The sequence below is a fragment of the Neofelis nebulosa genome, chromosome 10 (assembly GCF_028018385.1).
Source record: "Neofelis nebulosa isolate mNeoNeb1 chromosome 10, mNeoNeb1.pri, whole genome shotgun sequence".
Taxonomy (NCBI): Eukaryota; Metazoa; Chordata; class Mammalia; order Carnivora; family Felidae; genus Neofelis; species Neofelis nebulosa.
Window position 1 is genome coordinate 110,834,440 of NC_080791.1, and position 25,786 is coordinate 110,860,225.

Below are 25,786 nucleotides of genomic sequence, written 5' to 3' on the forward strand. Positions count from 1 at the left end.
GTGATTCTGTGTGGTTAACGTAAGTCGTGTCCTGGATGTGTTCTTTGGCAGCTTGCTTTTTGCTCACGGGTGTATTTTTCTGAGGTGCTCTTGGCGGTACGGTAGTTAAATGTGTCCCTGTCACGGGGAAGCCCCTGACGTTCGTGCCTCTCCTCAGCGTGGACACCTCCCTCCCTCGTAGTCACCTCTGGATCATCCTCATTTGCTTCTGGTCCCATCACGGCCTTAGGCATCACCACCTGGGGGGGGGGGTCACCTTTGCTCCCCTCACGCTTCCCGGAGAGACCCCCACCAGGCAGCTTGCAGGAGGCGGGGGGGAGTGAGGACACCGATGCGTGTCTGTGTCGCAGTTTCCAGCCACACTGCTGAGCAGGACCGTGAAGGGGGCTCGGGGCTGCGTGGGTGCCTCTCCCAGGCAGACGCAAGCAGTTGCAATAGTGGCCATTTCCCGTCGGATTCCCTACAAATGGCCATCTTTAAAGGGATCTTGTTGCTACAGGGAGTTTTTCTTGAGCCTCTGAGCCTGAAGATGAGACCCTTGTTTCCGGCGGGATCGGCCAAGGAGGCTTCGTCTCCACGGACCCCACCACCCCTGGGAGCGGGCTGGGGCTGCGTGTGTCCAGCTGATGTTGCTGGACACGTTACAGGCATTGCTCCATTTACTCCCGCAGCGGTGTGCTGGGGTTGTGAACTGCGGTAAAACAAACATGACACGAGATGAGGGTTTTCACGTTCTCAAAGCGTACCACTCTGTGGCGTCTAATACATTCACGGTGCTGTGCGACCATCATCACTCTCTAGTTCCGGAACATTTTCATCACCCAGGACCCCGGACCCAATAAGCAGCCAGTCTCCAGTCTCCCCTCCCCAGTCCCTGGCACCCACGCATCTCCTGTCTGTCCCTACGGAGTTGCCTGTCCTGGGCATTTCATGTGACTGCGGTCCTAGGACAGCCAGCCTTCTGTGCCTGGCTTCCTCACGTAGCACAGTGTTCCAGGGATCATCGATGTGACGTGCCCTCCTGTCACTCCTTTTTATGGCAGAATAGCGTGCCATTGTATGGATGGGCCGCATCAGCCATCCACCTGTGGATGGACACGTGTATTTTGAGCTATGTGGCATGGTCCCTATTTGTGGATGAGAAACGGAGGTCCAGGGGGACAGTACCTAGCTCAGAGTCGTGTGGTAAGTAGGTTTCTGCTTTTATTTATTTTTTATTTTTCTTTCCTTTCCTTTCCTTTCCTTTCCTTTCCTTTCCTTTCTTTTCTTTTCTTTTCTTTTATTTTAATTTTATTTTATTCTATTCTATTCTATTTTTATTTTTAAATTTTTTTAACGTTTATTTATTTTTGAGACAGAGAGAGACAGAACATGAACAGGGAAGGGGCAGAGAGAGAGGGAGACACAGAATCTGAAACAGGCTCCAAGCTCTGAGCTGTCAGCACACAGCCCGATGCGGGGCTCGAACTCATGGACTGTGAGATCATGACCTGAGCCAAGATCAAGAGTCAGATGCTGAACTGGCTGAGCCGCCCAGGCGCCCCTGGTTTTCCACCTTTAGAATCAATCCATAGACCTAACATCCAAGCCCTAAGACATGTCAGGTTACTATACAGAAGATAAACGTCGCCTTGTAGAATGGGCACAGGTGCAAGGCTGGGGAGAGGTAGGAACACCGTTTCACAGGGAACCAGAGGAACTGAAAACAGCCAGCCTGGCAGCAGATGGGGACGGGCCAGGGGTAGGGGACAGAGCGGAGGGCACAGCGGCTGCGCGGGCGAACCAGGAACACGCACCGCAATCCCGTTGCCTATCCCCGTGGAGCTAATCACCAGAAAACCTAAAGGCAGGGGCTGCGGAATCAGAAGCGTTTGGGAATCTTGGGTCAGGCAAACCTGGAAACGCGTGGTGACCTCCCTGCAGGGTTTCTGTTGGGGGAGCCTTTGATACTCTGAGCTTCTCTGAGGACACGAGCTGGGTAAGTGTTCTCCAACTATATGATCCCGGGTCCCTTTCTTTCCCCGCCGTGGCTCTGGTGACACACGCTTTGGGAATGCTGACCCCGGCTGTGGGGTTTGTGCCTGACCGCCCCTCCACCTCTGCCCCAGGGGGGCCGCTGATGTGGACGGACGTGGAGACCGTCCTCCGGGTCAACTCGGTGAGTCTTTTCCTGCCCCAGACCCAGAGGTGAACATCCCTGGAGGCGGCCCGAGCGTGCTAGGAAATTGGCCACGTGTTCTCGGGGCCGGGCCATCTTGGTGAATATGACCAACAGATGTTCCTTAGGGCAGACCTTTGGGTCAGGCCCCCAGGCCAGGTGCAGAAGGCCCCTGCTGGGGGTCACGGGGGAGTTTGAGGGCTTCAGGGGGCAACAGCCGCGCGGGAATTTGAGGGCAACAGGGGGCGGGGGGATGTGTTTGCTTTTCCATGGTCAGGGGACGTAGAAACCAAGCTGGGACAGCCACAGCTGTCATTCTTCCAAGAAACTATGTCCAGTGACAATGAAGCAGCCAAGCCAGACGCTGAGGAGCCCGGGTGCTGGCCTTGGGCAGACGTCGTGGGGTCGTTCCGGCGGGGAGGAAGCGTTCCGTGTGGTGGGGTTGTGTGCGCTGGAAGAAAGGAACTTTAGACGGTGATAAGCCGGCTCTCCCTTTGAAGAGGCCATCGGGCCCGAGGAGGACTTTATAGGATCAGCTGCATTGGGAGGAGAACAAAGGTCTGGAAATGCCGGCCTGAGCAGACGGGGAGGCATCTGGATGGCATTAGCAGCACGTACGTGGGATTTATGGGACAGGCTGAATCGCTGGAGAGTCTGCACTGCCCTCCAGGTGGGGCCTCCTGCTGGCCGTGTCTGTGACACCTGTCCTGGACGTCAGGTGCAGGCCAGCCCCTCAGGGGGCCAGCTGGCTGCCGTCACGATGGGTGGGAGTCACGGGTGGCCCCCACCATGGGGGCAGGCGGGCTCGCTCTGGGGGGCGGCCCCGACCTCCCCAACACGAGCGGATTGGAGCCCTCCGGGATGGGCGGGGGCTGAGGTCTGTGGACACCGTCCGCATAGCAGCCCCATAGTTTCCCACCCTTCTGGGCTAGGAATGCCCCGGGACACCTCCTTAACCCTCTTCCTGTGTCTGGAGCCCTTGGGTTTGGAGGCACCTGCCCCGTGGGTGCCCTTAGCTCGTGCTCAGCCTTTCTCAGGACCAGGCCTGCCGCGCCCCTCTCCCCCCCCCCCCCCAACCATCCGCTTGGGCATTTGCCCTTCTCCTCCCTGCCCTGCGGGGCTCCCAACCTCGAGAGCACTTCCCTCCTCAGACCTGCTGCAGCTCCTAGGGCCTGGGTCACAGGGGTGTCCACTTGGCTCGTGAAAGCAACCGGACGCACTGCCTCCCTGAGCTCTCTCTCACCTGAGCTGCGCCGCCCCACACTTCTCTCTGTCTGTGCCTCCTGGCAGACGCCAGTCCCATGGCAGCCTAGCGTGGGGCCTCCCGCCAGCAGCTCCTTCCGTCCTGAGTGCTGCCGGAGCCCCCGTGCCCAGCTGCCCTCCGGTCCCCTCGCTCGGAAGCCCGGAGTTCCCTCCTGCCATGTGCGGCGGCCTCGTGCATGGGGACGAGTCTCTGTCCCCTGCGCTTGGCCACACGGTGTTGCGTCTGCCTTCCCTAAATGCCGGAGGCCGCCTCTCCGGGCTGGAAGCACCTTCGAAGCCCATCCAGTGCTGGTGCTCCCGCTCAGTCACTGAGTCATCAGCATCATTATCGCCGTTCCGCTTGATTGCGAGTGGCTGTTCCCAGAGCAGATGGGAGCTTTCTTGGGTGCAGCTGGCGTGGGGGTCGCCTGCTAACCCCCGGTGGGGACTCAAGACACACGGGCTCTGTGTCAGGAGTGCCCGCTCCCACGCCCTTCCATCATTCCCTCCCACACGCTCTCTGTGGCTCCCACTTGCCCCTTGCTGGGCCCCCTCCTCTCGTCCCTGTCCAGGCAGGTGCCCCTTTCCCGTGGCTGCTCAGCCGGTCCCTGAACAGAATTCCCGTCACATCACAGTGCCGTCTATCACGTCCCCACCCCTCGGCAAGCACCTGTTCATTCTGCAGGGTCTACTGAACGCCGCCTTGTGCTGGGAGAGCAGCAGGGCACAGAGGGCCCCCTGGTGGGGGCGGGTGTCCTAGATGGGGGCATAGACGCGGGATAACGGGACAACAGTGCAGCACGTCGGGGACAGTCAGTGCTCCAGGGGGACGCTGGGGAGAGGGGACGGGGTGCTGGGGGGTGACATTCAAGCTTCCCAGACGGCGCCTCGGCTGCTTTTCCGGCCGCACTTGTTCTGATGCCCTGCCTTCTCCTCCAGCTTATTTGTGCGGATTCTGGTGCCTCCTGTTTCTAGAGTAGAGGGAGGAATTATACCCATTATCAGCGCTGAAATAGGCAAAGCATTTAAACGGCTGGGGCGCCTGGGTGGCTCAGTTGGTTACGCGACCGACTTCAGCTCAGGTCATGATCTCACAGTTTGTGAGTTCGAGCCCCAGCTGTGCTGACAGCTCAGAGCCCGGAGCCTGCTTCGGATTCTGTGTCTCCCCCTCTCTCTACCGCTCCCCTGCTCACGCTCTGTGTCTCTCTGTCTCTCAATAATAAACGTTAAAGAAAAGTTTTTTAAACGGCTGGACACGCGCGAAGCAGCCTCACGTCTGCACGCTCTGTGGTGTGTGTCCGTGGGGGGTGGTTTAAGCCGTTACTGAGTAGAAGCGAGGAGTGGTCTCGCTCCTTGAAGGCTTCATCTGTAAAGCTTCCTCCTCGGCTCTTTCCTTCTGGGTTGCTCTGACTTGACGATAGTCTTGCAGGCCGACCCCCAGCCCCGGCTCTTCAGCCTGTCTCTGCAGCATGAAGTGTCACCTGTCACCAGCGTGTGGCTTGCCGTGGACTTGCTGGGGGCCCTGGATCGTCTGGGCTCTCTGAGGCCCCCTGCTGTCTCACTCCGGCTGGGACAGTGCAGCTGACATCTGCTGGTGGACATCTGCCATCGGCATAGGCTCTCAGACAGAGTACCCAGGCAGGGCAGGCTGGCCGGCGGGCTGGGGGTAAATCACGGACTGAGAAGTTAAAAATCTATCCATCTCCCTGCTCCTGACATTTCCTGAGTCGATGGAGGCGACTTCCGGTGCCACCAGAATTAAAACTCAGTGCGAGAGTGATGGTTTCGAGGCCTGTTGGCTGTGTGTCCCTCGTCCCCAGGGAAGAAGTTAGAGCACAGGGCATCCCGGCAGCTGAGCCACGTGCACGTGCACGCAAGTGTGTGTCTAAGATCTTTTTTATTACGTGGAACAAAATAACCATGGCAGTTTTAATTTATGTCTGGTTTATGTCTGACTGTGATAATGATTCCATCAGAAAACAGAAATCTTAGGGTGCTCAGGTCATGATCTCACGGTTCAGGAGTTCGAGCCCCACGTCGGGCTCTGTGCTGACAGCTTGGAGTCTGGAGCCTGCTTCAAATTCTGTGTCTCCCTCTCTCTGCCCCTCCCCTGCTCATGCTCTCTCTCTCTCTCAAAAATAAACAAACGTTAAAAAAAATTTTTTTTTATTAAGAAGACAGAAGCCCTTTTTCTATAAACGTGTGCTTTCAAAGGGTTGGTCTTGGGCTCATATCTCATTGCGTGACTAAGTCAGTGGAAACAGAGGATTCGGTGTAAGGAAACTACAGCCAGGTGACTTTCTGGGGCCCACATTTTGTGGGCCTCCCCACAGACCTGTGTGGCGTCTTCCCCTCAGTGCTGGGCTGAGCGTGGGCTTCTTTGGGACCGTGGAGTTGGCCAAGCACAGGAGGGCAGAAGCCACGGGTCAGAGAGAGCAAGTTTGGCCCCCGGGCGCCTTTGGTATCTGCGTGAGCATTTTTGCCGTAACTTCCTGAAAACGACTAGTTTCTTTTCCTGAAAATCCGGGGCACAGGCCCCTCTATTCTAGAGCGGGGGAAAACTACAGCCTGTGGGCCAGATTGCCTGTTTCTGTACCATTATGGTTTTTATCCTTTTAAATGATTGAAAAAAATAATTAAAGTGCTATTTCGTGACATGTGACAGTGACACGAAATTCACATTTCAGCGTCCAGAAAGTAATTTTTGTTTTCTGCACCAACGATGTTCTCCTGGAACACAGCCACACTTGTTCCTTTACACACTCCCTGTGGTTGTTCTTGGCGTTACAAGGACCATATGGCCGCAAAGCTGGAAATATTTATGATCCTTTGCAGGAAAAGTTTGTCAGCGCTTGACCTGGAAAATCTGTCTCCCATGCCCTCCCCTGGCTCCAGCATTCCCGGGTGTTCAGACTTGATTCCGTTATTCCTGACTTCGTGTGGATGCGTTACCCTCGCAGGAGTCAGATGAGCATGTGCCCTGGGTCTTGTCTCCCCACCCTCAGCGCCACTTAGGGCTCTAGGAAATTTGGAATATTGAGACGTGGGTGCTCCCGGTGGACCAACTCTTCTGGTGCTCCAGGACTGGCTAAAGGCCCCGTCCAGCAGAGTTAACTTTTACGGATGGTCTGGATTTGCTCATGGTGTGCTGAAAGCCGCCATAAAAAATCACTTTAGGGGGGGGCGCCTGGGTGGCTCAGTCGGTGAGCATCTGACTTCAGCTCAGGTCATGATCTCACTGTCTGTGGGTTTGAGCCCTGCATTGGGCTCTGTGCTGACAGCTCGGAGCCTGTTTCAGATTCTGTGTCTCCCTCTCTCTCTGCCCCTCCCCACTCATGCTCTGTCTCTCTCTCTCTCTGAAAAATAAACGTTAAAAAAATTTTTTTTAATAAGAAAATCATTTTGGGATCGTTAATTTTTTTCAAGTATTAGGAGTCTTGGTGGAGAGCCTTTGAGGTGCTTCGTGGGTTCTGCAGCCAGGATGGAAAATGATCGGGGTCGTAGAGTGGCTTCTCAGTGTGCGGGACCCTTCCCCTCCCTGGCGGTGGGCGCAGCTGGGCGGCCGAGGAGGGGCAGAGGCGGGGAGAGAGGACGGGCTGCAGCCAACGCCATCACCCTTGCTGGCCCCGTGTCCTCCGTGGGCTCATTTTCATTGCTCCTGAGCCAGGAAAAATGTACTCTCTTGCCCCAGTTCAATAGAACGTGTATTTATTTATGTCTGGAATTCCGTTATTAAAGAAAGTTGAGAAAATATGGAAATAGTGAAGGAAGAGAAAAATCTCTTAAAGGCGGTATTGACATTTTGGTATATTACAGCTTTGAGTCGTGATTTTTTTTCTTTTTCTAGCTGTCGATGATTTTCTTTGTAGCTTGAATGTGCCGTCCGTGTGGACCACTGCTTCCCCAGACCTGGTTATTCCCAGCTGAGGAAGGAGGGAAACCAGAGGGGCCGGAAATAGTGCCCAGAGGTGGGCACAGAAATCAATACAACCTGAGCTCCCTCCTGGGCGAGGCCGGCAGCTCCCCAGCTCATGGTCAAGGGCATCACCTAATCTGGTGTTCTCACCTGGGCTGCACGTTGGGACCACCTGTGTGGAGCTGCATTCAGGATCCGTACTGGGGCCAGGCCTTCCGGTTCTGATCGGGGCCCGGCCATTGTTCTTTCTTTGGTTAAGTTCCCTGGGTGACCCCAGCCACTCCTCTCAGTTACAGGTGGAGAAATGAGGTCCACGGGGTGCAGGGACTGGCCGGGCTGGACGTGGAGCTCCCTGCCCCTCCCAGGTGACCAAAGCAGTTTTGTCCTCTGCTGTCCCAACAGCAGAGGACCCAAGTCTCTTCCGTTCAGCATGAATTTGATCTGTCTTACGTTCCCACCACCTGCGAAACAGAGGATTTATCACTTTTCTTGATGAGCTGGAAATCTAATCTGGCTGCGGGAGGCCTGTTGGGACCTGACTTTCATTCATCATGTCTCTTTCATCCTGGCCTGAGAGCCGGAGAGCCTCGCCGTCGTGTTTCTGTCGAGTCTTCCTTTCAGCGTCAGCTTCTGCAGGGTCACCTGTCATCGGAATCACATCCTACCCCATTTGTGTGCTTCGGTTGGTTAAGGCGTTTTCGCGTCTGACAGTAGTTTTCTCCTCTGTGGCTTTTGTGGTCAACGCTTTGCCTCAGCACTGATTCTTCCAGAAAAAGATTGAGTTTTTCTATCTCAGAGCAAATGGCCGGTAGCGGGCCTGACGATGGAGAGCGTCTTAGAGCTACAGGCTTAGACTCAGGGCCAGAAGTCATCAGACTCGGAGTTCGTCTGGTCCCGACCAAGCAAGAAATCGGTCCACAGACAAGTGGAAGGTCTTGCCCAGGGCCCACGGTGTGTTAGTAATCCAGCCTCTTGAAACTCGAGTCTGTGTCGAGAGAGTGATCCGATGTCTGCCAGAGCTGCGTGTGGGCAGACGTTGTGGTCACAGCCCGCCCCTGGTCGGAGGCCCGCACTTTGGTGCTGCAGGCAGCCGCTGCCAGCAGGAAGGGAGGGGACACCTGTCGGCACGGCGGCCGCACCCAGGTAGGGGAGGCTGCGGGGAGAGGCCTGAGCCAGCTCCGTCACCGCAGAGGTCATCCGTCCAGCTGGGCCAGTGAACCATGCCGCCCGGCTTTGTATCCTGGCCCAGCGAGGGCGGAGCCGAGCATCCCGGGAGCTGTCGTACTTCAGGCAGCCCAGGCCCGGGGCCGGTTCACAGCTGCGCCTGCCATCCCGCAGGTGATCAACGTCGACGGGACCAAGAGGCGGACGCTCCTGGAGGACAAGCTCCCGCACATTTTCGGGTTCACGCTGCTAGGGGACTTCATCTACTGGACCGACTGGCAACGGCGCAGCATCGAGCGTGTGCACAAGGTCAAGGCCACCCGGGACGTCATCATCGACCAGCTGCCCGACCTGATGGGGCTCAAGGCTGTGAACGTGGCCAAGGTCGTCGGTGAGTGTGGTCAGCCTCCAGCCACGGGTCAGCCATGCCGACTGGCACAAGGGAGAAGCGGCAGGCTGTGGCCCCCCTTTGGTCCACAGGCACGCAGTCTGGGGATGGGCAGGACAGGATATGGTGATACCTGGTTGAGGACAGGAGGGAATGGGTGTGGCATCTCGGTCAGGGATATGTGTATACATTTTAATTTTTTTTAATGCTTATTTATTTATTTATTTATTTTTCAACGTTTTTTTTATTTTTTTTATTTTTTTATTTTTGGGACAGAGAGAGACAGAGCATGAACAGGGGAGGGGCAGAGAGAGAGGGAGACACAGAATCAGAAACGGGCTCCAGGCTCCGAGCCATCAGCCCAGAGCCTGACGCGGGGCTCGAACTCACGGACCGCGAGATCGTGACCTGGCTGAAGTCGGACGCTTAACCGACTGCGCCACCCAGGCGCCCCTAATGCTTATTTATTTTTGAGTGACAGGGAGAGAGGGAGAGAGAGCATGAGCAGGGGAGGGGCAGAGAGAGAGGGAGACACAGACTCGGAAGCAGGCTCCAGGCTCTGAGCCGTCATCACAGAGCCCAACACGGGGCTCGAACTCACGGACCACGCGATCGTGACCTGAGCCGAAGTCGGACGCCCAACCGACTGAGCCACCCTGGCGCCCCTTTTTTCCTCCTAATTTTTTTTTAATGGGCCTGGGATATTGACCAGGTGGTGGTTGTGGGCGGGCCTCTCTGGCAATATTGTCATAATGGTTAATGTTCGTTGAGTGCCTGCTGTGTGCCAGCTCTGGCTAAGTGCCTCAGTGCCCGGAGCAGCCCTATACGCTCAGTACAGTGTTGCCCCATTCGCACTGGGAGGAAGGAGGCATGGCCACATGGCCGAGAAGTGGCTGAGCTCAGGACTCACCCCGGGTCTGCCTCGCCTCATCCCTGGGGTGGGCTGTGACCCTTGTCTCATGGCCCCTCACTCAAATACACACCTTTTAGCTGAAAGTCAGGATCTGCCGACTCTCACTTAACGTGACGATTTGTCTCTTTATGCAAAGGATTCCAGATGCAGGTCAGTAGGCTACGTTGGAGAGAGTAGCGTCCGGGTGTGGTAGGGGAGGTGGAGGGGCGGGTCTCTGGGCTCCATGGGGGCAGGGGCTCTGTACTTAGTACAGCACCTCTACCTCGGAGGTGCTCAAAAGACCTTTGGGGGATGAATGAATGAATGAATGAATGACCAGAGAGGATCCATCACTTGCCCTCAAGTAGCTCACAGTCTAGTGGGTGAGACCCTCCTTAGCTCTGCAGACAGGCAGTGGTCAGAGCTGGGATGTTAGGGATGCCTGGCCTGGAAACACGAGGGAGGTCACCTGAGCTTGGAATTTGGGGAGCAGGGGGCGGCAAGGTTTGCCTGGCAGAGGGGCAGCTGGGCAGCGGCCTGGCGGTGAGGTGGGGCGGTGTGGGGTGCCTCTGTGTCCCTGGGATGGGCCTTACTGTCCAGCGACCCGCACTCCTGGTAAAGAGACGATGGGACTGGTACCCTTAGTTTTACCAGTCGCCTTTTGAAACGTGTTGATTATCCACCTTCGAAGGTGAGGCCCGCCTGTGAGTGTTTAAAAAGAAAAGAAAAGAAAACAAAAAATAAAACCCAACAGCTAGGAAAAAAGAAGTCTCCGTGGGATATGATTTAAAGTTGAGAAATTGGGTTCGTCTCTCTGTCTCTCTCTCATCCGAGGATTTACTGAGAGGGATGGGGAAAAGGATTCTTTCATTTTAGCTGAAATACTTAACACTAAAAGCCGATTTTTAGCAGCACCCCAGCAGGTGAGAATAACAGGCTGGCCAAAAATAAATGATCATGCCAAGTGCCGTCTGCTTTCGTAAAGAAGAGACCCCTTTGGCGGCCCTGGGCGGCTCCCGAGCGTGGGAGGCTGCAGAGCATTGGTGAGCTGGAGGGGCCGTCCGGGGCATCGGTCCGGTCCGCGGGCCAGGAGTCCAGGCCCAGGGAAGGGTAGCTTGTCCCGTCACGTGGCACTCTTACATCTCTGCTACTTCCTGTGTCAGCTGTGTCACCTGTCCCCTCTCCAGGCCTCAGTTTCCCTGCTTGAAAAACGGGGGTGGGCACGGCCCCCACCTCCCAGGCTGCTGGCCGGACGGCGTGAGTTCGGACACACCGGGTCATTGTTACTGCCCCTTCCCTGGACGGTGGCCGTCATCCCCACCTCGTGTCCCCCTTCGACGTCCGGCGGGGATGAAGGGACGTGTGATGGCAGATTGAGGCACGCCTCTCTCTCCGGGCTGCCCGTGCTCAGAGCCGCTGTGCTTCCTTCCAGGAACCAACCCGTGTGCGGACAAGAACGGGGGCTGCAGCCACCTGTGTTTCTTCACGCCCCGCGCGACCAAGTGCGGCTGCCCCATCGGCCTGGAGCTGCTGAGCGACACAAAGACCTGCATCGTCCCCGAGGCCTTCCTGGTGTTCACGAGCAGGGCTGCCATCCACAGGATCTCCCTGGAGACCAACAACAATGACGTGGCCATCCCGCTCACGGGCGTCAAGGAGGCCTCCGCGCTGGACTTCGACGTGTCCAACAATCACATCTACTGGACAGACGTCAGCCTGAAGGTACAGTCTGCAAGGGGTCCTACGTGCACGGCTTTGCCGTGAACACCTTGCCGGTGACGGCCCTGCCTCAAAGGTCTTATGTTCTGTTTTATTTTTTTTTAATTTTTTTTTTAATGTTTTTATTTATTTTTGAGACAGAGAGAGACAGGGCATGAGCAGGGGAGGAGCAGAGAGAGAGGGAGACACAGAATTCGAAGCAGGCTCCAGGCTCCGAGCTGTCGGCACAGAGCCCGATGTGGGGCTCGAACCCACAGACTGTGAGATTATGACCTGAGCTGAGGTCAGACGCTTAACCGACTGAGCCACCCAGGCGCCCCTTACGTTCTCCTTTAAAGAGCTATGCTGTCTGTTGTAACTTGATCTGGTGAACTATTTTATCTATTTATTGTTGTTTTTAAATATTTACTTATTTTTGAGAGAGAGCACACGCAAACCGGGGAGGGGCAGAGAGAGAGGGAGGTCGGGGATCCAAGCGGGCTCTAAGTTGGAGGCGCAGAGCCTGATGTGGGGCTCGAAGTCACGATCCCTGAGATCAAGACCTGAGCCGAAGTCAGACGCTTAACTGACTGAGCCACCCAGGCACCCCCAGCAAATGCTTTCTTTATGCATGGTGTGAATATACACGAAAACAGGGAAGCGGGGTTTGGCAAACTGGTTCATGTGCTGGACTCCTGTTTTTTTGTTTATTTTCTTTTTTTAATGTTTTATTTATTTTGAAGAGAGACAGAGCATGAGCAGGGGAGAGGCAGAGAGAGAGGGAGACGCAGAATCCGAAGCAGGCTCCAGGCTCCGAGCTGTCCGCACAGAGCCCGACGCGGGGCTCGAACTCACGGACCGTGAGATCATGACCTGGGCCGAAGTCAGATGCTTAACCCACTGAGCCACCCAGGCACCCCACCATTCCCTTATTTTAAATGCTGTGGTGGCTTCCAGTTCCCCACCCCCATTACCACGGTCGTGAACACCTCTGTGCACAAGCCTCACTGACGTTTCAGCAGGCTTCTCATCTTTTGCGTTACATTGGTTCCTCCAGATAAAATGTCACGAGGTAGATGTTTGGATAAAAGGACGTGTCTATGTACATACGCGTATAAAATGTACATGTTTCAATATCACCAAATCATTTTTTTTTCCCCTAACAAAAAGTTGTATTTGGCTGCATTTCAAGCGTTTATTTGAAAACTGTCGCTGGTGACGACCTGGCCCCAGACGTGGTCGGTATTGTGTTCCAGGTGGGCCAAGCACCTCCTGGTTAGAGGTCTGCACAAATGCCGCTTCCTAACCCGTGGCCCTTGCCTCCTCCCCTGCCCCCAGACCATCAGCCGAGCCTTCATGAACGGGAGCTCCGTGGAGCACGTGATCGAGTTTGGCCTCGACTACCCGGAAGGCATGGCCGTCGACTGGATGGGCCAGAACCTCTACTGGGCGGACACCGGGACCAACAGGATCGAAGTGGCCCGGCTGGACGGGCAGTTCCGGCAGGTCCTCGTGTGGAGGGACTTGGACAACCCCAGGTCACTGGCCCTGGACCCCACCAAAGGGTGAGAGCCATTTCTGCTTGTCACACACGTCTCTGTCCCCTCCCACTTCTGTCCGTCAGCCGGCGTGGGATGACCTGTGGCCCGGGGGGGGGGGGGGGTGGCTGTCCAGCGGGCGCTCTGTGATTCGAGCGGTAATGACCCCCACTAGCTTTGAGGTGGCCGGTGCTGGTAGGACCCTTGGATGTATCCAGTTCATCTCACAGAGAGGAAACTGAGGCCGAGGGAAGGAGTGGCGGCCACTGTGTCGGGTGCCGCGCTGGGTACTTTTACGTGAGCTGTCTCGGCACAGCATCTGGGGGGGCCTGCGAGGGGCAAGTGTCTTTGTCCCTGATTTTACGGATGTGGAAACCGAGGCTCAGAGTTGCTGAGTGGCTTACTGAAGGTCACGTAGCCAGGGAGAGCAGAGCTGGGCTCCTTCCCCCGCCACGTGTCGCCGGACTTTTCCATCTCAGAGCCGGCTTTGAGGTCCTTGGATTCCAGCCTGCTCGCAAAGGGCGTCTTATAGGCCTCCTGGGCAGAGTTTCACGTGCCTCGCAAGGCACCCGCTTTAATCTGCCACCGGCCTGGGGGCCCTGCCCCGGGCACTGGGGCCAGAGCGGCCAGGGTCGCGTCTCCCTCTGCACCAGAGTGCAGACGGACACAGTGCTCGCCCCTAAAGCATCAGTGATGTGTATGGCACGCCCCAGACCCTGCCTGTCACACGCTCTGTTAGGGAAGGAAAGATTTTAGGACGACAGCGCAGAGCGAATGGCCCAGGTTTTAGCAGAAGGGCAAGTAATACACGGTTCTGGAATGGGGCTTCCTTCTGTGGAGCTGCTGCGGAAAAGGGAAGGAGGGCCCACTGGGGGCAGGAGAGCTGAGTTTGAATCCTGGCCCCGCAGTGCCTGCCAGCCCCGTGTGCTTGTCTTCCGCCCTCGTTGAGTAAAGGGACCCTGACTTGCCCACGTCTTGCCCAGCCTGGCTTCCCCTGTCACCGCGGCGTCCTGGCCAGCTTGATTCGCGTTTGTCTCTGCTACCAAAGTGTCCCAGCCTGGATATTCTGTTACGTGGTCACCCCATCTGTGCACCCAGTTGGTGTCTGTAAACGGGTGCGTTCGCACTTAACCTTGCAGGTGCACTGCTGTGGGAATTCGGGAGGCAGCCCGGTGACGGCATCTGGAGGGATGCGAGCACGTCGCCCCGTCCCTGCTTCCTGAAGGGATGTCACTGATGTGGCTTTCTCCAGGCTGGTGGGGGCCACGCAGAGGAGATGGGGTGGTCGTGTCCCTCCCCCCACTGCCCTGCAGCGAGAGAGGACGCACCCGAGCCCGAGCTGCCCTCCCTGTGTCTTCCAGGTACGTCTACTGGACCGAGTGGGGCGGGAAGCCCAGGATCGTGCGGGCCTTCATGGACGGGACCAACTGCATGACGCTGGTGGACAAGGTGGGCCGGGCCAACGACCTCACCATCGACTACGCTGACCAGCGTCTCTACTGGACGGACCTGGACACCAACATGATCGAGTCGTCCGACATGCTGGGTGAGGGCCAGGCGGGGTCCTGCTGGGCCGGGGGCTTTGGCCTGCGGCGATGGGACATCCCTGGGCCGGGGCGCTGGCTGTCTCTCAGCCCCCGCTGCACTGTCCCCTCTGGCCTGCAAGTCCCGAGGCCCCACAGGAGGTGTGGACACACCCCTGGCTGTTCGTCCAGCCTTCTCTTCTCCTGGGGTTGTCCCTTTCCACCCCCTGGTGCTGTGGCCGTAGGCATGTTGACAGAGGCCCGGGTGACAGCTCTTTCCTGCTCACCTACTGAGAGCCGTGTCCCAGCTAAGCCGTGTGCCAGGAGTCCAGTTTGCTCCTTCAGTATCACAGCGTAGGCTTTCATTGATGGGGAAACTGAGGCTCAGGGAGGTCACAGGATCTTCCCAAGGTCACAGAGAGATTCCAGGGCTACACGTTTAATCTCCATTGGACCCTGGGCACCTACTGCGTGCCGGACATTGTGCTGGGACCACTCACAGGCCACACGCGACATCCTGGGATTAGGTAAAAAAAAGAAAAAAAATGCCTCATTTTAAGTCACCCGGCAGTAGGGGCGGGGCGTGCAAGTCTAGACTCTGTTCCGCTGGAGGGGAGTGGTTATGTTAGTTCTCTCGGTAACACACCAGGTGATGGGGCCGCCCTGTGTGAGGGGGAGAACTTGATTTCCTGATCGCTGCTGCTCCCCGGGGTGGGCGTGCTTGTGCCCATTTCACAGGTAAGGAAACCAAGGCACAGGCTGGCTGAATGGCTTGTCCCAGCCCCAGCATCCTGGTTTCCGCTCCAGACGGGCTGCACCACCGCCGTCCCCCCGCCCGCCCCTGCACGCTCACCGTGCCGGCTTCTGAGGCCAACGGCAAGGTTTGAATGTGTCCCCAGGCCCGCAGTGAACGACAAGAGGCTGGTTGGTGCACGTGGGGAACCAGTCACCGAACAGCTGCGGTTGCCTGAAATAATTAAGCTCAGTAATTACCCCAGAGCGAAGACACGCTCGGGCGGAAATCCACGGAAACCCTGGAGACTTGCAGGACCCTGCAGACCGAGGGTGGCCACGTGTCGTGGGCCTGGCTGGCACTCTGCTGTGGCATGCGTTCCGTTGAATGCCACAGACATTTACCGAGCGCTCGATTAGTAAGGCCCCCGGGTGGATGAAGGGTGGGTCACGGGGCTTCTGAGAGCCGAGCAGCGCCTGGAGCACGGACCTGGGGCTGTTGGGGTAAAAGCGCGTCTCACGCATGATGGTTGTGGACACCTGTCCCTGCAGCAGGGCCCTTGGGGGGGGGGGGGCGGGGAGCGCACACGTGCATTTGATGGAAACAGTCGGGGAGCCTCTTAATAACTGGTGTTCTCCCAATGGCAAAATCGTCAGCGTAGACACTTTCCGAAAATACAGAACCATATGAAGAAACGCAAATTATTCCTAATTTTCACTGCCCCGTGATAACCAATACTGATGTGGCGGCATGTTGTTTCCTAGTCTCAAAGAAAACTTTTCTAAGATTTGATTTTATTATTTTTTTTCTTTAACGTTTATTCATTTTTGAGACAGAGACAGAGCATGAACGGGGGAGGGGCAGAGAGAGAGGGAGACACAGAATCGGAAGCAGGCTCCAGGCTCTGAGCTGTCAGCCCAGAGCCCGACGCGGGGCTCGAACTCACAGACCGCGAGATCGTGACCTGAGCCGAAGTCGGACGCTCAGCCGACTGAGCCACCCAGGCGCCCCTCTGAGATTTTATTTTTAAGTAATCTCCACCCTGACACAGAGCCCCGTGCGTGGTGTATCACGTGCGGGCTCTGCACGTGGCCATGCTATCGTTGGGTTACCCCACGGTTCATTCCAAGGGTCTTCCGCTGCTGGGGTATAGGGTGTGGTTGCTGCCCCGGCTTCTGTCTCCAGGTGCTACTTTTGCTGTTCTAGAACTTTCTATCCTGGTGATCATACAGCACGTGCTCTTTAGGGTCTGGCTTCTTTCAGCTGCCCACCATTTTTCACCCGCACGACTGATGGGCGGGCATTTGGGTTGTTTCCCGCTCGCGGCTCTTACAGTTGCTGCCGTGCGCACCCGCATCGATGTCGCCCGAGCGGACCCCACGTGCGCTCCTCTTGCGGGATAGGAGGGGAGTTGCCCGGTCACGGGGTGGGTGGCGTCCGGCTTCAGCCGGCCCTGCTCGTTTTCCAAAGCAGTTGAACATTTGGACCTTGACCCGGGTGGCCAGGCAGCTTTGAACCGGTCGGCGGCGGCTGTGTGTTGCTGATGCCGCGTCTGCGTATCTCCACGCAGGTCAGGAGCGGGTCGTGATTGCCGACGACCTCCCACACCCCTTCGGCCTCACCCAGTACAGCGATTACATCTACTGGACAGACTGGAACCTGCACAGCATCGAGAGGGCCGACAAGACCAGTGGCCGGAACCGCACCCTCATCCAGGGCCACCTGGACTTCGTGATGGACATCCTGGTGTTCCACTCTTCCCGCCAGGATGGCCTCAACGATTGCACGCACAACAACGGGCAGTGTGGACAGCTGTGCCTCGCCATCCCTGGCGGTCACCGTTGTGGCTGCGCCTCACACTATACCCTAGACCCCAGCAGCCGCAACTGCAGCCGTGAGTGTCTTTCTTGGCTCCTGCACCCCTCGCCCGTGTTAAATCAGGCTGGTTCTGGGAGCTGAGGGAGAGAGACGCTTCCTTTCTTTCTTTTAATGTTTATCGATTTATCTGTTTTTTAACGTTTTTATTTCTCTTTGAGAGAGAGAGAGAGAGAGAGAGAGAGAGAGAGAGAGAGAAAACACAAGCAGGGGAGGGGTGGAGAGAGAAGGAGACAGAATCCGAAGCAGGCTCCAGGCCCTGAGCTGGCAGCACACAAGCCCGACGCGGGGCTTGAACTCATCAACTGCGACATCATGACCTGAGCCAAAATCAAGAGCCAGATGCTTCACCAACCGAGCCACCCAGGTGCCCCTAGAAAGGAGCTCCTTTTCTGGGGGTGCCTGGGTGTTCACGGGTGGCTGAGTAGGTTTCGCACTGTATACACTGCCTGTTACCTAGAGGCCTAGGCCTGGCTCTGTAAGTGAGTACTCTCCCCAGTGACGGTGTTTTATGTCCAGAGATCCCCCCCGTGGAATGTCTCAGCCGAGGGCTTGGCCCATGTGTTTGTGTCTTGATGAAGTAGTGGGTCCTCTGTCCAGCCTGGGCCTCCCTACTCTTGGGCTCCCTTTGGTCCTGTTGTCCCCGTCCCCTGGGAGCCAGGACCTTGCGGGGTCAAGCACAGGTGCAGGTGACCCATCACCCAGCGGGGATGCCTGTAACTCGAGTCTCTGCTCCTGTGGCCGGCAGACTGGGGGCCGTGACTTTGTTTCAAGCCACCCAACTGGAATTCTGACAGGCTGTGGCTGTTGGCCTCTTAAACGTACTGAGCGGTGCAGTTTCTGCACTGAGGCCGTCTTGCTCACTGACACCCCCACGAGGTGACCCCTCCCACGCCATCGTTCACCTCATACCATTCACTTGACCACCTGTGGGCCTACGGCAACTCACACACTTGTCCAGGCAGCAAGTGCATTTGTGGGTGGGAGTTGACTATTTGCTACTATTTCCCTGCTTCTGTCTTAAGTCTTGAGAAGTTAAAAATCAGTTGCTATCTGCTTTAAAATAACTCATGCACTCACGAGATACTGAAACAGCAGAGACACGCATCGTGCAGAGAGGAAAATTCCCCACGGTCCACCCCCTGGAAATACTTTTAGGTCCTTCCGGCACTTTCCCCGCCGCGAAGGGCGACATGGTCCATCCCCGCCAGCCCCGTCTTTGGCTCCGGATGCTGACGCGCAGCCCCCTCATCTGTTTGCCTCGTTCTAGCGCCCACCACCTTCTTGCTGTTCAGCCAGAAATGTGCCATCAGCCGCATGATCCCCGATGACCAGCACAGCCCAGACCTCATCCTACCCCTGCACGGGCTGAGGAACGTCAAGGCCATCGACTACGACCCCCTGGACAAGTTCATCTACTGGGTGGACGGGCGCCAGAACATCAAGCGAGCCAAGGACGACGGGACCCAGGCAAGTGTAACCCGTTGGGGCATGTGGGGGTCACTTCCGCGAGGAACCCACCATGGCAGTTCCACCCCCTCCCCTCCCCCGCTTTGCTTTGCCAACAGCACGGCTCGCGTCGACAACGGCTTGGGTTCTAATTATGTCATTGCAGGGTATAATCCTGAGCAGTGGGAAACCCTTAGATTATATGCAGAAATGCGATTCTCTTTTTCTTCCCACAGTGATTTCGCGCAAGCCTAGTTGGTATTGGTTATTCTGGATTTATTTTTAGTTCGTAGGAATCGTACAGTCTGTTTGCTTTAACGCAGCATCTACGTTCCTAAAACTCACTGCACGACGCAGAATCACACAGGCAGACGACAGGGCGATGGGGGAAGGGGGCGAGGCGCACTGCACTCTGAACTCTCGCCGGTGACACGTGAAGAAAAGATAGGGACGTCGTAAATACAGGTGCACCTTTCTGCATACATTCAGTGGTTCAAGACGGAACTCCTAAGTGACTGTGGCGCTTTACCTTGAAGAGACCTGAAGTTGCTGAGGACGCGGGGGCGCAGGGCTGCAGCTCGTGGGTGTGCGTGAACCGACGGGACGGCGGGTGGGAAGTCACGAGCCCAGCGCTCACAGGCGTGACGCCGCCCACGGGAGATGGAGGGAGTTGGGGAGGGGGGTGTGTGCTCGTGTATCCCTGCCCTTCTCCGCGTTCCCCGAGCATTTCTCACGGACGACCTGTGCGTTGGCAAGGGTGAAATCTCTGTCGCGCTCCAGCCGTCCCCGGCGTATCACTCACTGATCCCGACAGATTCGTCTTTTCAGAATGCTTATTCCAGCACAACAGATGGCTTCCGTGCTAGGTTTCTGTGGCCTGTCCCATGAAGGACGTTGTCACTGCAGCCTCGGGGCCCACTCAGAGTCTCCACGTGGCAGGCGGCGGTGGCCGGCATTCCGTTCGTGTGGCATTCGCTCACGGACGCGCCTGGCTCACCGTGCCTGTTTTCAAGGACTCCTTTTACAGAAGCCACGGAACCAAATGTTGACCTGCTCCGTGGCCACGGTCGGGGTAGGCACGTAGGTTGTCACGGTGAAATCTCGGCACTGTTACAACAGCGATGCAGAGAAATGCTGCCGGTGGAGATTTTGGGGTGACTTTTGTGTCAGTAAAGTTCACTTGGCCATTTTCTACCCCGAACTGGGTGCTAGGGCTGTGTGTACGGGCTCAGCATCGCTTCTGGCAAAGTACTGCATCCAACGACGATGTGAAGTTAACAGGCTGTCCTCTGAGGTCTGTGTCCTTGGTTGGTGATAAAATCCCCAGCCTAGGGGCGCCTGGGTGGCTCAGTCGGTTGAGCGTCCGACTTCGGCTCAGGTCATGATCTCACAGCTCGTGAGTTGGAGCCCCGTTTCTGACTCTGTGCTGACAGCTCAGAGCCTGGAGCCTGCTTCCGATTCTGTGTCTCTCTCTCTCTCTGCCCCTCCCCTGCTCGGGCTCCGTCTCTCTAAGAATAAGTGAAACATTAAAAAAAAAATAAAAAGCCCCAGCCGAGGGGCACCTGGGTGCCTCAGTCGGTTAAGCATCCGACTCTTTCGATAGCAGCTCAGATCATGAGCTGAGGGTCATGGGATCAAGCCCCGAATCGTGCTCTACACTGACAGCATGGAGCTTGCTTGGGATTCTCTCTCTCCCTCTCTGTCCCTCCCCCACCTCTCAAAATAAAATAAGTAAACTTAAAAAAAAAAAAAAAAAAAAAAGCTCCAGCAGAGCCTTGGCAGCTGTGTATCATCTCTGCGGGAGCAGAGCTGGTGAAATGGTGGGCATATATTCCTTTCTTCCCTCCACCATGCAGGTGACAGTCCCTTTGAGTCCTTTGGAGAATGGGAGGTGTTAATTGATGATGGGTGGCTTTCCTGCTGAGAAAGGTACCAGGCGCAAATTGCCTGAAAGTCTCATCAAGAGGGTCCATTCGTTCGTGGTGTCCCGCAAATGCGAGGGAAGACTTTGAAGGAAAAGTCCTTTTAAGAAACACCTTCTGGGTTCCTACTTCATTTGGAAAACATCTGTTTCCCTCCCTGTGGGTCTTGCAAAACTCTACCCTCTAGTGGCTTTGATCCTTTATTAGGGGCATCCCTGAGCCCCAAAGACGACGTTTTAAGTTGTTACCTACTTTGGCTAAGTTGTTTTCCTAGTAAACTTTTTCAGGGTAGCAAATATACACAAAAGTTATCATCTTAATTATTTCCAAGTTCACAGCTCAGCAGCGCGAAGTGCACACATTGTCGTGTGGCCGTCACCCCCGACCATCTCCAGATCTCGGTCATCTCCCCAAACTGGAAGCCTGTCCCCATGAAACACTGACTCCTCCTCCCCCTCCCCCACCCTAAGGCAACCTCCCTTCTCCTTTCCGTCTCTACGAATCTGACTATATTCTAAGTACTTCATATAAGTGGAATCATGCAGTGTTTATTTATTTTTGTGTGTGTGTGTGACTGGCTTCTTTCGCTTAGCATAATGTCCTCAGGGTTCATCCGTATCAGAGCAGGTGTTAGAATTGTCTTCCTCTTAAGGCTGAAAACGCTCCATTGTGTGGGTGGACCACGGTTTGCTTCTCTGTCCTTCCACTGATGGACGCTGGGTCTTTGGGCTGTTGTGACAGCACCCCTGTGGATGCCCCCACGTGGCTAGGCGCTACTCTGTCCTGGGGAGGAGGTGGGGTGTTGACTGTGGCCTCGAATAGGATTCTATTAAGAAATCTTGCATTCGTGGAGTTCCGGTTTTATAACTGGACAGTCATCCGTCTGCCTGAGGACAGGTGTGGGCAGCGTGTCACCTCACGCCCCGTGCATTTCTCAGCTGCCTGTTCTGATGGCTGGCGTCCCAAAGTCAGGGTTGATGCCCGGGACACGGCCAGGGCTGGGCTGCAGTCTTGCTTCAGTCCCAGCCCGTCAGTTGCCCCGGGCTGTGGTCTCAGGGGCCAGAGTCTGTGCTTCGGGGGAAAGGGGTGTGCCTAGTTGGAGCAGACGCTCGGCTCCCAGAGCGCCCAGCTCTTGGGGAGGTGGGTGTTATCACCTGCAGAGGCACACGACCCTTTAAAGAAGGGCTCTGTGTTCAGATGTGAGTCGCACACTGCTAGCCGCCCAGTGGGACTGTGTGTGTGTGTGTGTGTGTGTGTGTGTGTGTGTGTGTGTGTGTGTCGGGGAGTGGGGGGCGGTGTACCCTTCCAGCTGGGTTCAAGAGGCTGGGCCTGGCGAAGGGGCTTCTTTTTGGCTGCAAGCCCCTTCTTGCCACCAGGGGACTTCGTTTCAGTGACTGCCAAAGAGATAAAGGAAGTTTGCAATGAGCTCTTGTGACAGCATCATCTTAAGGATGCCCTCAGAGGAGGGGACTTTTCATCCAAACCATTGGTAGCAGTCCGGGGAAGCCCGCCTTGCAGCAGCTCAGATCACCTGAGAACCTGAACACAGTCTTTCGGGGTAACCCAAGGGGCCCAGATCCACCAGGGAGTGAGGCTTCTGGTCTGTAAGGCAGATGAGGGTGACCTCGGGCTCTCCCTTCCTCCGCGGCATTTCATGGAACCCCCTGAGATACAGCAGGTGGCACAGAGTCAGGCAGAGTTCTCCAGCAGGGCAGAGACCCAGAGAGTGTAGACAGAACCACTGCCGGGGGGGGGGGGGGGCGGCTGGCCCCTTGCTCGGGACAGGCACTGTATGTCATCACGCACCCCGACCCGGGCCCGCACCCCCGGCCTCTCCTTCGGGGAAGGGGCCGCGAGAGGTGGAACTCTGTTCTGTACACCTGTGGTCCTGTCACCCTGAGTTGAACAAATAACAAGACTTGAAGGTCTTACTCCCAAAGCATGACCCCAAGACGATGAGCGAGAAGAGAGATGTCTCTCGAGAAGGAGGCTGTGCCCCTGGGCTGACTGTCGAGCCACCAGGCGGCCCTTCCGGGGCAGGAACGGGACCCGGAGGGTGTGGCAGCGGACAGTCCGCCGGGAGTTTGCCGAGGGGTGGGCTGGAGATCCGAGCTGAGGGGCGAGGGCCCTTCTGGGACCTCTCCGTGATCAGGTTCCCTCTCAAGCGGCCACGTGGGGGAGTGCTGATCTGACAGGAAAGGTCGAGACGCAGGGTCGGAGATCGACTTTCATTCTGAACTCGGGCACCGAGGCCTCTGCCGTCCCGTGACGCCCGTAGCCAACGCCCATCTCTTCCTGTGTTACATGCAGCCCTTCGTTTTGACCTCTCCAAGCCAGAGCCAAAACCCAGACAGGCAGCCCCATGACCTCAGCATCGACATCTACAGCCGGACGCTGTTCTGGACGTGTGAGGCCACCAACACCATCAACGTCCACCGGCTGAATGGAGACGCCATGGGTGTGGTGCTCCGTGGGGACCGCGACAAACCACGGGCCATCGTCGTCAACGCCGAGCGAGGGTGCGAGGCGGTGGGGTGGGCGGGCACCGTGGTGTGGGGTGCTGCACCCCGGGGCAGGGAGACCCGGGAAGGATAGAAGTTTTAATCCATAGGTTCTGCACCATCCCCATCAAATTTGAACCCTGAGCAAAAATCCCTTCCATAGCATCCCAGCTGGGGGCTGGCTATTTGAATACGTCTCACCACCAGGAGCTCACTACCCTCCTGGGCACAGCCTCGACTCCCGGGAGCTTCTTCCTTCCACGAGGAGGTAGACAGACGTGGAGGGTCCCAAAGGGAATAAAAACCAGGGTGAGGGGGAGCCTTAAAGCCGCGTGCCGTAAAGCTCAGAAACAAGGCTGAGCGCAGGAAGGTTCGTGCACGGCCACCGCGCCAGGCGGGAGTCAGATTTTTGGGGGCTCCGCTTGATGGAGCTCGTGCCGGGCAACGGCCAGTGCGACCCCGCATCCTGGGCCGGGCAGACCCAAGTTGGAATCCTGACCCTGTCGCATACTGCCCCCGTGACCCCGGGCAGGTGGAGTGACCTCAGGGGTGCGGTGTCTTCTTCTGAGAAGGACGATGGTGATGTCAGCCCCCGCGGCACACGAGTGCTCAGGGAGCACAAGCCTAGTGGCTCTTCTGCAAGCTGATGAGTCTCCCTCGAGGCTGGCATCCACGGAGGCAGGGGCTCCTTTGCTGCAGCCGCTGGGGTGGGCGCTGGTCCCCAAGGCTGCCGCCACAAATGACCACAAGCCGGGGGAGGTGAAAAGAGCAGATGTTTGTTCTTTCACGATTCCAGAGGCCAGAAACCTAACGTCAAGCGGTGGCAGGGCTGTGCCCCCTTCAGAGGCTCTGCGGGGATCCTTTCTTGTCTCTCTTCCAGCTTCTGGGGGCTCTGGGTGTTCTTTGACCAGATGGCCTCACCGTAACTGCGTTACAAAGATTCAGCTTCCAATTATGGGTCCCCTTCTGAGGTTCTGGGTGGATGGGAATTCTCGGGGGGACATTGAACCCCATAGGGCCTGGGGGGCGACCCCTGAGAGGCCGGGGCCTTGTGCCTGGTGACTTGCCAAAGCCCGGCTGGATGGCCGCGGGGTCAGGGGCTGGTCTATCTGGCGCCTGGCGAGCTCGTTCCCGGTGAGGGATGGGGGGGGACTCAATACCCTTCACCTGCTCCCCTCCCCCAGGTACCTGTACTTCACCAACATGCAGGACCGAGCCGCCAAGATTGAGCGAGCGGCCTTGGACGGCACCGAGCGTGAGGTCCTCTTCACCACGGGCCTCATCCGCCCCGTGGCCCTCGTGGTGGACAACAGGCTGGGCAAGCTCTTCTGGGTGGACGCGGACCTGAAGCGTATCGAAAGCTGCGACCTGTCAGGCAGGTGCCCTGGGGCCTCCCCAGGGAGCGGGTCCCTCGGCAACCCACACGTCTGGCCTTCCCGGGGACACCCGGCCTTCCTTGTCACTGGGAACAGTGGGGGCAGCCGCCGTGTTCGTCAGGCGGGCGTCACGCTGGGGCTTTATGTCTCTACCGCCTACTATTATCATCTGAGAGTTCCAGCACGTGGGTCCTGAATGATCCCCGTGTGGCGGGGCAGAAGACGCGTCTCAGAGAGGGTGGGTGACCTGCCAGGGTCCCACACTGTGGGCCTGGACAGGAGTCTGACCCCTCTGCCTCCAGCACCCACCCTCGTGGCCGCTCTGCCCTGGGCGGCCTTAGACCCGGATGCCTCTGGGCTGGAGACCTGCTTAGAGGGGCTTTTCTTCCGTACGCGGGGCAGGGGAGGGGAGGGGGCGGCAGCACTGTGCTTGCAGGGAGGGGTCAGCCCAGGTGCCAGGTCGGCCAGCTTCCAGGGAATCCGCTCCAGCTCCTGGCCCTGGCCAGAGCACAGAATCCCCCCCCCCCCCCCCCCCCCGCCCTCCCCTGGCTCCCTGCGGCCCTGTGTTCCGAGCTGAGCATGGGCTGAGCGCTCGGGCTCAGCGGCCACTCGGGGGCACTTGTCCCACTTGCAGGGGCCAACCGCCTGACCCTGGAGGATGCCAGCATCGTGCAGCCCGTGGGCCTGACCGTGCTGGGCCAGCACCTGTACTGGACTGACCGCCAGCAGCAGATGATCGAGCGTGTGGACAAGACCACCGGGGACAAGCGGACTCGAGTCCAGGGCCGGGTGGCCCACCTGACCGGCATCCACGCCGTGGAGGATATCAGCGTGGAGGAGTTCTGTACGTGGAGGGCGGGCAGGTCCCCGACCGACCGGAGCGGGGGGCACCTGTGCAGAGCCCTGAACCGGCCCCTCGGAGAAAGTAGGAGGCTGGCCAGTGTGAGGGCTGCGGGCTGACCGGCTGTTGGCAGGGGCCACTCTCGGGTCCTCAGTATGCCTCTCCATCTCAGCAACAGGTCCGAACCTGACTTCCTCGTCTGCTACCAGCCGGACAATCTGCTCGGCTTTTCCAGGGTCCCCTGAGAGTCACCCACTTTTAAATTAGCGTCCCCTTTCATTAACTCCAGCAGAACCCCATCCGCCGTGTTGGGGATTAGGCTGGGAGATTGGAGGCATTTTAGGATTCTGCCTCCGCCAGTCTGGGCTGTGCCCAAGGGCTGGGAGATCAGGACCCCTACACTTGGGACCTCTGGTTTCTCCACCCGCTCTGTGTAGGACTATAGGTGGACACAGGAAAACGTGTCTGTCTGTCTGTCTTTCTCACTCTGCTTTCAGTAAATACACCCCAGCTGCCAGCGGCTTGCGTGGACAGAGCGGTGAGCAGGGCCATCGCTGTCCCTGTCCTGCG

General features: G+C 57.3%; 1 protein-coding gene across 2 annotated transcripts in view; it reads left to right on the forward strand.

The window, feature by feature from the left end:
* Window positions 1-25,786, forward strand: part of LRP5 (LDL receptor related protein 5) — a 103,450-nt gene that overhangs the window by 60,953 nt on the left and 16,711 nt on the right. For both annotated transcript variants that reach the window (XM_058689896.1, XM_058689897.1), the window contains 9 exons: window positions 8,655-8,871; window positions 11,193-11,482; window positions 12,797-13,023; window positions 14,358-14,542; window positions 16,823-17,146; window positions 18,398-18,597; window positions 22,809-23,017; window positions 24,184-24,374; window positions 25,010-25,219. In XM_058689896.1, coding sequence (XP_058545879.1) covers window positions 8,655-8,871; window positions 11,193-11,482; window positions 12,797-13,023; window positions 14,358-14,542; window positions 16,823-17,146; window positions 18,398-18,597; window positions 22,809-23,017; window positions 24,184-24,374; window positions 25,010-25,219 — 2,053 coding nt within the window. The remainder of the gene's footprint in view (window positions 1-8,654; window positions 8,872-11,192; window positions 11,483-12,796; window positions 13,024-14,357; window positions 14,543-16,822; window positions 17,147-18,397; window positions 18,598-22,808; window positions 23,018-24,183; window positions 24,375-25,009; window positions 25,220-25,786) is intronic.